Below are 14,123 nucleotides of genomic sequence, written 5' to 3' on the forward strand. Positions count from 1 at the left end.
AGACGGAGCAGGACAACGGAAACCTGCCGGAACTCTCCTGCAGCTCATTTTATCAAGCCATTTCCATCCACGGTGTGCTTCTAGATGAAGCAGAACTCTTTGTCTTCTCAGTCGCATGTACTCCTCATACACAACGAAAAAATCTAAAGCTACTACGGCGACAGCGGTGCGGTACTCTGAATAGAGGCGACTACTTGGTAAATAATTCTACGTATGGATAAACAAAAGCGTCCTTCATGGTTGTCGTTGGTTGCTCATCTATAACCTCCTCCGTGTTCAGCTCATGAGTGAGAAATAAAATGGCAGCCAGAGAACGAGACAGGAAAAAGGAAAACAGCCTCCTCAGAGGGGAAGAGGAGCACCGCTTGGCTTGCCACAGCAAACACAGCATTCGCCACAACCGACCACAGGCTGCCTGCACACAGTCACGCAGGAACACACTCACCGTGCATACAGTCCCGTGTAGACTGCAGTGTGAATCAGACTGGATGGTGAGTTACAGACTCTAAGGTCTTGGGCTTGAACCCTGACACATTCTAGGCCGGACTTGCCTCCTGAGTCTCAGCCGGCACTGCAGTCATAATGATAATAAAGGCTCCTGATGATGAAGGGTGGCTCGCTGGCGCTCAGCGCTAATATCTAAATCTTTTTACATGAAAGACACCCTTTATCTCTCTCATCTCTGTGATTTAGTTAAAAGCCAAACAAAGAGTCAGAATTATGGGAATCAGTTTCACGCAATATCAAACTCATTAGCGGGCAAAACTCTCGGGCGGACTTAAGCATGGAGAGATAAATTTGATCTATAGCGAGAGAATGTACCTGAGATGAGACGCGTAATGAGAAATGGCCCGGTGTGTGTGTGTTTGAGAGAGAGAGAGTGAGAAATCGCTCACCTTGTTCTCCCCCTCTATGACGATGACGGGCACAGAGGTGGCAGGCCAGCGGTGTTTGGCAGGGAGAGGCTTGTCACAGTTCCACAGGACGATGATCTACAGAGAGAAAGAGCATTTCAAGATCAAACTGCAGTTGTAGCACATCCACGCCAGAAATCCTTTCCCCTGTATTGTCCTGCTCGTCTTGTCATCACTTCCTGTCCACAGAAAGGTCAGACACAAAGGCTTCCTCTGACACGGGGTGAAGCTTCATGAGGCCCCATTCAAACATTAACGCAACTCCTCCTGAACCTAACATGGTTTTGAAACCCACAGTGCCACCTGGTCAGCTCTGAAAATAAGGCTTCATGAAGTTTCATCTGCCTATCCTGCTGAGTCAGCAGTGTCCAACCTGTACCGGTACCTCTACTGGCATGAGAATCATGAAACATGGTGAATAGAAAACTTCAACTGCAGGTTTATAATCGTTGTGTTTTCATGGGTAATTGCTGTAAAACTCCACACACCACAGACAAAGTTGCTGGAGCTAGCATCTAGATTCTAGAAGGTGATCCAGAAAACCACTACCATGCTCCAGTAACAACATGTTCTGGAAGACGACCACTGACCGTTAACAATACTTCGAGAGAAAGAATCCAAAGGTGCCAAAATGAAATCATGAGTAAAAACACTTCAAGTTCATTCTTCTCTTCTTAGTTATTTTTTGTTGCTGGTACCTTTGCAGCATATCCTGGATAAAACATCATGTCAATGTTATTTAACGTTCATCGGTGAGCATAAGCAGATATTTGGTTTGCTAGTGTTGCAGAGTGGCGCAGTCTAAGGCGCCAAAGTCCAACCAAACCAACGTTTATCGCATGAAGACATCTGCTGAAGCCTACATGTTGGCCAAATGTGCACCCGTAAGTTTGCATTACACAGGTGGATTTTTACTTTTGTTTTTTTTTTTGGTACGAAACTCGTAACTTATAGTTAAATGAAATGTAATTCAAATAAATAATAAACCCCCCCCCCCACAAAACTACACAACACTAACATTATGAGTACGAGTTATTACTTCCTTCCTTCCACATCTTTCAAGTTTGTGATTGTGTACGTACGTGTTGCATTAAAACCACTGCACATTTCAGGACCATCAGCCTGACCTGACATTCTGAAACCAGCGCCCCTCAGTGTGATGGATGCTTTTCATTTGTGGATCGATTTACCGACCAACACGTTCAAAGATGTGAAATAATACGCAAGCGCTGCAAGCATCGCTACTGTTAGGTGGCGTTTCAGGTGGACCATCTGGATCACAGTCGTGTTGTGGAACATGTTAATGCACTCTGACTGGGTTACTTTCCTCTTTGATGAGGAGGACAGATGGCGTCCCAGTCAGTTCCTCAGTCATGGATTCATGTTCGGCGTGTGTGTGTCAGGATCCAGGGAGGACGGCTGAGGAAACGGATGTGAGAGCGGAAGAAATGCCGGCGCACACAGTGGGGGGTCCACCTCGTCGAGAATTCCTCTGAAGCATGTATTGAGTCAAATTCTTTCCTCTCACTAGTTTATTTATATCCCTCTCTGTGTCCCCTCGTTGCCGAGCGGCTTCTTTTCAGGGGAGAAGAAAACCAGACAGAGGAGGAGGGTGGAGGGTCCTCAGTGGCGTTTCATGTGGGCCTTTATTTTGAGCCGGCAAAGCGCTGATTTTTATCCGTTCCTACGACCGGTGGCAACCCCCCGGTCTATTAATCCAAGCATGTAGGTGATTCTTTTTACACCACAGGACTTTGAAAGTATCACTCATGTGCGTGCAACACGTTATCTTCCCTGCTCCCAGTCTCCTGTTGCTTGCTCAGAATAACAACGTAAACACAACGCCCTCGTCCACTGACACTCCGACGGCTTCACAGAAGATCATGGAGGCTCACAGCAACATGGTAGCTCAGTCCAGTGTTTATATTTATAATACAAAGGTCAATCGATGGTCTTTTTCAAGTAAGGTTGCCATGACAACAGCTATATTTATAGACATGGAAGAGTTTAAGTTATCTTCTGACTAATTTCAGCTTCAGTATGAAGTCAATCACGTGTGAAACTGCAGCCTGAGAGAGCGACGGGTGACGCATCTGTACTCCATTATCCGTGCCGTCTAGCAACTCTTTAAAAGAAACTGCACGTTGCTTTTAAATAGACAGCGCCACCGACTACATGAGGCTGTTACAGACGCCTTAAAGCAGAGGTGGGCAAACTGATCCAGCAAGGACCACAGTGGGAGCAGGTCTCTGTTCCAACCGATCAAGCACACACAGTTTAACCAGTCAGGTGTCAGCTGAAACTAGCAGCAGAATCCACTGACTATAGTCTACACACGTCTGACTGGTGAAGCAGAGTGAGCTAGTTGGCACTTTGAAGACCAGTTTGCCCACCCGTGCCTTAAAGCTTGACATGATAAATATCTGTAAAAGATTCCAAGATGCAGTCTTTGGAAACAGTGATATCAAAGTGGGATATTCATTTTAAAGAGTCTGCCAAAATTGTTAACAGAGCTAAAGAGCTAAGCTCTCACCCTTGTCAGTGTCTGCCATTGGCATCATTTCATTCCGTCTTTATTTGGTTCATCCTTTCCAACTCCTCTTTCGCTTTCAGACGTGGCTGGGTCAGCAACATTTGTTGCTACTTCTCTGGAGAACATGGCGATGGTTCACCGTGCCTCTACGTGATTTTGGCATGCATGTGTTAAACCATCAGAGCGATTAACCTTTAATTGACTTCGCACACACACACAGAGACACACGGACACACATCAGCCATCAGGGAGCCAATTCCATTTCATTTCCAGTTCTGGTAAAAGCGAGAAGGGAATCAATACGTGCCATCTTCAGCTGCGCCGAAGGGGCTTTGGCTGCCATGGAGACAGATGTAGTGCTGATACAACCTGCTGTTCTAATTTAATGCACCACAGTTAACGCATGCACACACACACGCAGAAGAGAGCAGACCAGATCACACACAGGAACAAATACACAAAGTCAACACACACAATTACCTGTGCACAATACTGGGACTTGGCCACAGCTACCAGCAGCTTGAGGATGGGTTGGGACTGGGACACCAGTGGCGACACGGCGTGAATCACTGCTGTGAACTTTGTGGTGGGTTTAATTCCTGCAACACAAGACAGTTGTCAATGGAGAGTCCCATCCCCTCCAACATCTTTATAAAGAGAGTGTGCTTTGGTTTTGACACCTTCAGGCCATCGGCCATTAAACTATGATCAGTGGATCTTCACTATTCTCCAGCTGATGTGACTTTAAATTCACTTGAAAGAGAAACTTCTTCTCTTAATAGTAGCATGCCCTGAAGTCTCGTAAAATGAGGATGAAAATATCGCAGGTGTCTCACGGATGGGTCTGTAACTCCTTTAAAACCACCTCTGTGACCAGCTCTGCCTCTGCCAGGAGATACACATTCTCTTTGAAAACGTACATCTGCTTTCCCATCTTGCCCGTGCTTTGGTAGTTACCAGATTTTTACCGTCTATTTTTGGTGCACTTAAAAATATAATTCAACTTTGTGTCAAATATATTCACTTGAACCCCTCATGATTTGCATTAAACATCTCTTTTAATGAAACTTTTCATTATTTTAAAACTGAGCGCACCTACTACTGAGCTCTGAAAATGAAGCTTTGTGAAGCTTCATCAGCCCTTCGCCACCTCCAGTCATCAATTGTAACCACTGTACCACTGTATTTTTTTTTTATAAAGTCAAAAGAATCAAAATTATAGGAGAAAACACGAAGCAAGCCTGAGGAAAGCAAGCTGCCTCAAGCTGGATTTGAACACGGAACCTTGCTGGTGTGAGGCCGCAGCAGAGTCGCCCGCCTCCACCACAAGGCCCAGAACTGCAGCTCATAAAACTGTATCCTGAAAGCAGGATTGATTTTTGAATGTAATATTTCCTCATACATCTGACTGCAGTGTAGTTTAAATTGATTGTGCTGTCGCTTTTGGAGAACTAATAAAAACATGTCTCCCTGTGTAAACATGCTTGAAGAGAAGTGTCACCTCTAAATAATATCTCTTACAGATCCCCCCCGACAGCGACAGGCCACCTTGTCTCCTAAAAACCAGTCTAATTGTGTCCTCTGTGACAAACAAATAAACAGGCTGGCGCCGTAATTCGCGACAAGCTCATTCATTTTCATATCAGCTCTGCAGGCTGGGCGCTCCATCATCATGAGGCTGTGCGCGTCAGTGTGTGCGAAGCCTCTGGAAGATGATGATGATGATGATGGAGCGAAGCAGCTTGCGATGAAGATGCCTGAGGGTCAGAGAAATGTGGCGGGGAACTTGGCGTTACTGAACCGTGGCAGGGGGGAGTGGGCTGGCTGCGGCCGGGACGGCAGTAACAGTGCTGAGTCAAACCTAGTGACGGACAAGCCGGCGTGTCAGCAGGACTAATACACACATCCATCAGAGTCCGGTCTTCACTCCACTTGCTGCTCGATGTGGCTTTCCCAGAAGGGGCAGTAGATCAACGATGAGAGGCAAGTACGGAGCCACCCACCCGAGTATAAATCCTCCGCACAGTCGGATGATGACCACAGAGGGTTTCATCCCATTTTAATGTTACAGGGTCCACCTGTGATTGAGGGCACATCCACATTGTGTCGTGTTGTGTGAGGCCCACGCGCACCAGGGCCGAGGGCTCCACCCCACCGGGCCGCTATATTTCCTGACACATAGTTTCACGGGCTTATAAAAGTGGATGTTTCAGTTCATTCAGGGTCAGTTCATTAGGTCATAAGTGAATCACTGATCGATCTTCTGGGTGAAGAGCTCAGCTGCGTGACTCACCCAATGTTGCGTAGTAGAAGGGAAAGTCTCCCAGGTGCCCCGAGAAGAGAGGCAGAGCAAAGAGGCCCCCAGGATGACTGTTCCACATGAGACTGCTCCTGGAACTGTGCTCCAGCACTCGGTCCTGGATGATCTGTGAACATCACAACATGCCCGTCAATTAAGAGCTCATGTTTCATCCCTCCTCGCCGAGGACAGCAGGTAAAATGGATATCACGTGAATGAAATGCAGTAGAATGAGGGAATGGAAGAAGAGGACACCACAAAGTTTGGCTCCAGCCTTTTGCCCAATCAGAATGCAGCAGCTCGCCTCAGCTGCAGCTCCTTACTGCAGTTCCCACTCACTGTTCCAAATGGCCAGCAACAGATTAGGCCATGTCTACATCCAGAACCTGATTTCAACTTTGACCCAATACAAGATCAAGATCGACTGAGAGACATGGTCCCCACCCTGGATGGTAAATGAAGTGTTCTGTCTACACTGCGACCAAGTGGTCAGCACTGTCTGCTAAGAAGACTGCGGGTCCCACTCCTGGGTCGGAACGGTGCATGTAGTTTGCATGTTCTCCCAGTGTGCGCATGGAGTTCTCTGGTTTCCTCCCACAAACCAAAAACTTGCCCATTTGGGGTTCAGGTTATTTGGGCACCCAAATTGCCCATAGGTGTGAACGTGTGACTGAATGGTTGTTTGTCTTTATGTGTGTTGCCCTGTGATGGACTGATGACATGTCCAGGGTTTCCCTTGCCTACCGCGCGTTGATGCTGAGATAGGCACAGCTCCCCCCGTGACCCTCCTCTGGAGGACAAATCCAGATGTATGAATGAAGTTTCCCTCAATACATTTGTATGGGACTTGGTCCTGCTTTGTGTCTCACCTAGAGTGAAGAACAGAACGTCTGTCTCTACCTGGCTTATTTAGTTGTCAAGTAGAATCACAACTGGAGTCTGCATTGTGGGTTTATGCTGTGAAAACTCCAAGAGGCGCACGGCAACACCAAGAAGTTGAATACACGTCCTGTGCGTTATTTCAACTATGAAGGAAGTTTAGTGTGGCGTTGTTACTCCTTGAAACTTCTATTTTAATTTTTGGAGAGGCGCAGACCTGGCTCCTTTCACACCCATAGGTTCTGGGGCCGGTGCCCTTCTGGATTCAAAGAACCTTTCATACAAGTTTAAGCAAGTTTATTTTGCATCAATTTGACAATAGCACAATTAATCACCATGGTGGCTACATTCAAGTTTTTATATCACCTTATTTAAACCAAAGCACTTTTCATGTCTAGAAAACATTTGTATAAGAATTTCAATTCTATTAGAATTTCAAGTACATTCAGAGTAGTGGAAACCCTGGCCATTGTGTATTGAAGAAAACAGGGAGGGATTGTTCAGGGATTCCTCCATGTTTGTTGTTGTTGTTATCATCCCAGCTGCCACGTGTCTTGTGCATCAGTGGGATCAGTGGACCAGGAACTCCTGCACTTACAAAGGTTCCCTGTTGTCTGGAGAGCAAACTGTTAGATTAAATTATTATTTTTTGTTGTAATTAATTAAATGTAATTAACTTGTTAAAGTCCCACCATTCTTATATTACAACGCTCTTGAAATAATGAATCCCAGTTAAAACACTAGGGAAAGATTTTATTTCGTTTTCAAAATTAGGAAAAACACATGATGTCACGTGTTTTCCTGAAAATTTGCTTGTTTTCCTGCAAATTTTGGTTCAGTTGCCTTTAAATTGTTGCCTTGTGATATTTCCTGTGGTGACTAGTCTATTGTTTATACCACTATTACTTAATTTACTATATAGGGTTTTCAGAATTGCATTATAAAAAAGAGACAAAGATTTCTTCTTCAGTCTTAGTTTACTTTAGTTTTAGTTTGTGGACTAAAACTATTGTAAACAAAGAAGAATATGGACGTTACAGAAAGTAATAAAACTAGAAACAAAAGCTGGACGCACAACTAGGGCTGCCAAACACAACACGAGTCATTGACGTCAGTTTTGGGATGCTCACCCTAGAACGTGGCCCAAAGCCGCTCTGAAGTCGAGCAAAGTAACAAATCCAAGTATTACATGTAAAGCAGGCCTATCTTACTCACTAATGTGTGGAACCAGGCTTGAGGCCAGCAGACTTTTGGTCAGCCAATATTCACTGACAAATGAGGGCGAATTAATGATTGTAAGGATCGTTGAGTCGATCTTCAGCTGAAAGGTGAGTGATCAGTTCCACCGCAGCTCGTGCTGCAGGTTTCAGATTCCCCCTTTCAAGTTATGCAATAAATCCATTTAGAGTTGGGACAGGAAAGCCAGAAATATCAAAGCAAACTACTCTAAAATAACGTCTCAGAGGAATAATAGGAATCAATATTAGCGCCGACAGGGACACACAGTGTTTGCCTGTTGGATAATGGCAGACGAAATGTTGGAAATTTGATCAATGGAGCTTATAACAATTCTGAAACGCGGCGAAATGAGATTTCACACAAAGGCGCCAAGAAGCACAGTCATAAAAGTGATATCACGCTCAGGCTTTCATTCCAATCCAGAATTATATCATTCACTTCGGTGAATTGGCGGACGGAACAACTTTATTGTGGAGAGTCCGCAGGCTGCAATCTGCAAGCGCTTTTCCAAATGTTTGCTTTGTATCACCTCAACGGCAGCTATCGATTGTGTCAGGACTGAAATGCTGCAGAGCAAAGACAGAAATCAATGGGATTGTGCAATACCTCCAGCAGGGACCAACCGGAGTGAGGTGAGCACATCGGGAAGTCAAAGGTTGTTCCATCACTCACAGAGAAAGAAGCAAAGAGGAGGAAAATAAAAGCAGACACAGAAGCAGTCGACGGTGGTGTCGAAGCAGCCGTCCGTCAGACCTCTGTTCTCTCCGCTCCAAAATGGAGCAGTCAGTCAAACAGCGTGGTGCGAGAACGGACACTATTTTCTCTGGGCTACAGCTTTGGCCAGACGCTCAGTCCTGCAGTGAGAAGAGATATTGCCTCTGTGCCCTTGAGCCAGGCTAAATTGCTTCAGTAAAAGAGACAGAGGTGTTTTATGGCTTTTATAGAGTCACAGAATGATGCCGTTTGACTCAGCGAGTCCAAAGGAGGCATAAAAGTGGCAGGATTTTGACCACACCATCACGGCTATGGAACAATGGACGATCAAAAAGTTCCACCTAAACACCCGTCAGGTTTAACCCGCTTTAACAAAAAACAAAATATGAGTAGAATACATCACAGCTGGACTGTCACTGGATTTGTGTTACGGTGCAGCAAAGTCCTGCTCACAACACATGCCATGGCCTGGAAAACCAGGCAACTGGATGAGTGCCATCCTCCACAACCAACTCTCCTGTCTGCAAACACTGCTGCAACTCGTGTGGTCGTCCAGTCTGGAAGTTACTGAGACCATTGAGGAAGAAAACAGAATATTAAACTAGCTTTCGATCATTGATTTATATTTTAAAACTCACTATTCATTACTCTTTTGGAGTGAGTAATAAATGTGTGAATTTAAACGGCTAACAGACTTTTCACATTCACTTTGCTTTTGGATTTGCCCCCCTCAACAGTCGTAGACCTGGTCACCGTAGGCTCTGGTCTCGACAGTCTTGATGACAACAACCCAGTCATGCAGATGCACGTGTGCTGCACGACAGCATCATCCAGGCTCCTCCACAGGCCACCGCTGCGAGCAGAACCCTTCCAACTCTGCAGTGTGACAAGCCAGCTGATCTAGTCCTGATGCCTGCTGCTGGTCCCTGCTGAGGTGCTGCACGGATGTGGAGCTTCTAAAATGCAATTACCCAATTTATTATTGTCCTGAAGACAGCGAGTGCAACGCCACGTCCTCAGCAGCATTAAAATGAAACAAAGCATTAACTTGCAGTTGTTCTTTTCACTGGTGTATGTATCTTCTGGCTGGTGAGTGCAGTTACTGCTCCTGAATAAATCTGTGTGAAGAGAGAGGGGCAAATTGCTGCGCGGAGTGAGCGCTGGCTCGCAGCTCTTGGATCTGTGAGAAAGTTAATACAATAGCTGGAGGGGCTTTGCTGGAATAATATTGACAAAGCTGCATGGAAATTCATCACAGGAGAGGGGGGGGGTTAAGGTAGACAAGCCTTCGCAGGGGTTTCTGTTATGCCTGTGAGCAGTTGATGATTATTTGTTTGAGCCACACAGATTAAGTCTCAATAAAAACACCTTTAAAAAAAAGCCTCCCCCACCTAAAGAGGGGCCATTTTCCTCGCTCCACTGCCAGGCCTCCCCCCCAGCCGCCTCTCGGTCGGGACATGATGGACGACTCAATCTCACCTCCGAACAGCCACAATCAACCAATTAGAGCATGATAGATAAATCTTGGCTCTCCGCGAGCTCCCGAGCCTTAAGAGGTGACTTTAATAGGTCGACTCGCCTCTCAGATCTATTGACCGGGAGAGTCAACAATCCATCGACTGGTCCAGTCAAAACACAAGTTCGCAGCAGGACAGGAAACCATGTAAAATAGCACACGGAGAATAGCTCTTAAGTCTGTGGCGGAGCAGATGAGGCTTCTTCTGTTGCCAATGGGGTGACGCGTCTTTAATGAGGAAATTAATGTCTTTCACAATAACTGCCATCTTCGTTCTCCATTTTATTATTTCACTTGAATTGAACTGACCCTCTCCCCTATACTTTTATCTAATATTTCTTTCTATTTTGGTCATTGTCTGACCTTCTCTAATGTCTTACACTTTTCCACTATTCACTGTCAATTCGCCATGTTACCAGTAAAATCCATGCCTGAGAGGCATTGTAAACGTTCTTTATGAAAACAATCAGGAAAATTAATTCTGTCTAAACATGATGTTTAAAAAAAAAAACAACTAAAATTAAATTTAATTCAGATTGCGAGTGATATTCAAGATTTTATGTATTCTTTCATCATATAAATGTTTCAAAAGAGAACATAGTAACAATGCTTTTATTGTTTATTAATTTTTTTATTATTAACATATAACATTTTTATATATCATATAACTTCCTAAAATGAAGTACTCTGTTCCAAGGCAAATCCACATGCCACATTGTACCTGTTAGCGTATTAGCTTAGTCGTATGAAGTTAAATAGGGTTCCTGTAAGAGGAGATTTGAATTTAAAAAAATGAACAAATTGTGTAATGGAGTCAGAAACTCACATCATAAGCTCTGTATTGAAATTAAATAAATAAAACAGAAATCCCGAACTACGTAATCCACCAGAGGGTGAAGGTCTTGGCTGTTCTTGCATCAAAACTTTTTTTACACATTTAACACAACTCTGATTTTAAATCACATTTCAATGAACAAAACTGCCCACAATGTTGGAGAGATTAGTTGAAGAGCTGTTGTCGAAGAACAGTGTTGGTGGTCTTGAAGGTTAGTGGAGAACTGAAGCTGACAGGGAACAATACTGAGGCAGTGACAAACAGGATTGTCCGTTCATCATTCTAATACAATATGTCTACATTTTAAATGGTTTTTAATTTAATTCATTTATTTCATACAACATATATAAAATGACATATTTCGAAATGTATGGAAAAATACTGTCTAAATGTCTTTCAATTACTATTTATAAGTCTACAAGTGATAAAACATAGTAAACAAGTCATTATTTCACACTCCTTCAGTGTGTTTTTCATACTTCATGTGTTCTAAATGTGTACTAAATGTGTTCTTACAATGTAATTATTATGATTATTATTATCAGACAGTTGCATAATGTAGTAGTGATCGCGGTTTAAAAAAAAGAAAAGTAAATCTGTTCTCCTGATTGTTTTCTTCATAGTCACAAAATGAGTGACTTTACCTGCACTGCGCTTTTATTTCTGGTAATTTGTCTCTTCTTAACATCTGTCTTTGTATTTTCAGCAGATTCTCCTCTTGTTTTAAGACTGTTCCTCAATATTTCATTATATCTTTCATCGTGCTGGAAGACGGTGTGTGTGTGTGTGCTGCCGTGAGGTTGTGTGTGTGATGAATAAACCATGGCGCTTGTTATCTTGCTGCTCTGCCAAAGCCGTTTTTCATTTACATATGCCACCGTCTCCACCTCTGCTCACCTCTTCCTTTAACTGGACAGTCAGTCAGGATTAAGTGTTTAGGCCACGCTGTTTCAATGGGAACAAGCAAGCGCACGCACACACACACACACACACACACACACACACACACACACACTTCACATGAAAGCTTTCAGCGTGTCACCTTGCTTTTTAGTGCTGAGTGACACCGTGTCAGTGGGGTTACACTTGGGTGGTGCCTTTTGTATCTCTGACATATTGTGCGTGTTTATGTGCGTGCGTGCGTGTGGTAAGTGCCACACATAAATCACAGCATTAACAGCACTAGAAAACCAGCTCATGTGAGTCTGAAACCTTGATCCATGTCTGTGACTCCACCGTGAACACGATTGCGGGATTGAAAACGAATCTTGCTCTCGGCCGTTGGGGAAGCAGAACGGGAGGATATTAAATGTTTGCCTGGATACTTGGATGAAAAAGGGGGGCATGAAGCCGAGGCATTTGTAAGCGCAGCGTGGTGGCGGTGGTAAGCCGAGGTGTTATCCTTCCTCTGTAAACAACTTGCTTAAACTGAATAATGAGGGCTCTGGATGTAAACATCTGTATTCCAGTCATGGATTCTCTAAACTGAGCCGCTTCCTCACGAGTAGATGCACATAAAAACATGAGGTGAAGCCGCGAGAAGTCTCAACTTTATCTTGTCCTCAAATAAAAGGTGGAGATGCTGGAGATGAAATACCAAGTCACACCTGAGTTTTTACTTATTTTTTACAGGTTTTCTATTGAATTATTGTAGCTGTTTCATTATTTATCAGGTAAATAGTGTGGGTGTGCAGGAGTGTGCTGCTTCCTCACCTCCAGAGTGGTCAGCACAATCTTTTCCACGGAGGAGAAATAAGCTTCCCAGAGGAACTGGGTCTGCTGTCGGAGGGCCAGAATCTTGTCCTGGTGGATGGAGCGCACCGTGGTAGGAATCTGGAGAACCAAAAACAGCAGCCAGTCAGCAGGTTGCTCCAAAGCCGAGGTGACAGGAAGATTAAAGACTCTTCAAAAATCAGTTCAGGTGGTTTACAGCGAAATATTAAGCACATTAAGAAGCGGCAGCGGAGGAGTCGCAGCAGGAAGCAGATATCAGGGCTGACTGGTAAACAGCTATATTGTAGCCTCCAGAAAAATGGTGAATTAAGTTTGAGAAAACTTTCAGAGGTTCACTCAGAGGTTTTGAGATGAAAAAGCCAAAAACACTTCAGGTATACCAGCGCACTTTGCAGCCCTCCCATGGCAGCTTAAATCCCATCTACTTTGGTGCAGGCACAGAAAAGCTACAGTCTACAGGCTACTATTTATTCAAATGCAAGCTAGCGAACGCATGACGGCGAGGCACAGAGTCATAAATCATCAATAGGTCTGAGCGTCTCTACATGATGGAGACTTTTCCAGAATCCCCTGCCACAAGTCTCAAGATGAAATGGATGTTGCTGTGCATTTATTTGGCGCAAAAAAAAAAGAATAAAAATGTATGAAGCCACAAGGCAGCAAAAACAAACTTCACTTTTCACTTATTTTGGTCAAATTCTCACAAAGTAAGAGGTTCTGATGCTGCATTTGACATACTAATCGACACAGGTAAAACCAGACTTGAGGGCATGTGCGTTCCCTCCAAGTGTGTTGTGGAGGTGTGTGTGTGGTTCATTACCTGCAGCAGAAGCCTCTCGTCTCCAATGACAGCAGCCGTGTTCCAGTTGATGATCTCGGAGAACGGAAGCTCCCAGCCGTTGCTCAGCATGACCGGAACACACGCAGCCTGAGAGGGAATTGCAGCCACAATCTGAGCACACAGTCCCAACAGCCTCCGCAATGGTTGCTTGGTTTAGTCACGGATTGTTTAAAAATGTAGTGTAGTAGGATGTGATGTTTCGCAGACTGTGACTGGTGAACACAATTTACAAAATCATTTCAAGGTCTTGATGAGGAACGCATTTAAAATGCATCAAGGAATAGTTAAATAAAATGAATTCAGTTACACAGTTTAATGTGGAACAGAGTAATCATTCAATGAATAAAAAAGTAACTTAAATCGGACATAAAAAAATATCAAAATCTTATCAAAAAAGACAGAAAACTGAAAAAAGGAAACAGGAAAAAAAATCGAAATACTGAAATGGCACCTTTCCGACTCTTAGAATGCAATTATCTAGCAGCATAGAAATTTAATTTTAAATGATCAAGAAGAAACCTTTATTGGAGGAAGACAGCAGGTTGTGTGTGTGTGTGTGTGTGCAGTGTCAAGATGACACACCAGGTCATGCAGGTTTCAGCTCACCAGGGAGCAGAAG

The 14,123-nt window shown here is 44.1% G+C and overlaps 1 protein-coding gene across 1 annotated transcript in view; it reads right to left on the reverse strand.

Annotated features, from left to right (window-relative positions):
- The window catches only part of ext1b (exostosin glycosyltransferase 1b), a 97,156-nt gene that overhangs the window by 6,917 nt on the left and 76,116 nt on the right, over window positions 1-14,123 (reverse strand). Inside the window, exons 3-7 of the mRNA XM_053861487.1 lie at window positions 13,484-13,591; window positions 12,643-12,762; window positions 5,741-5,873; window positions 3,928-4,046; window positions 897-992 (exon numbers count right to left, since the gene is read on the reverse strand). Of these exons, the coding sequence (XP_053717462.1) occupies window positions 897-992; window positions 3,928-4,046; window positions 5,741-5,873; window positions 12,643-12,762; window positions 13,484-13,591 (576 nt within the window). The remainder of the gene's footprint in view (window positions 1-896; window positions 993-3,927; window positions 4,047-5,740; window positions 5,874-12,642; window positions 12,763-13,483; window positions 13,592-14,123) is intronic.

Source organism: Synchiropus splendidus, chromosome 4, assembly GCF_027744825.2.
Source record: "Synchiropus splendidus isolate RoL2022-P1 chromosome 4, RoL_Sspl_1.0, whole genome shotgun sequence".
Taxonomy (NCBI): Eukaryota; Metazoa; Chordata; class Actinopteri; order Syngnathiformes; family Callionymidae; genus Synchiropus; species Synchiropus splendidus.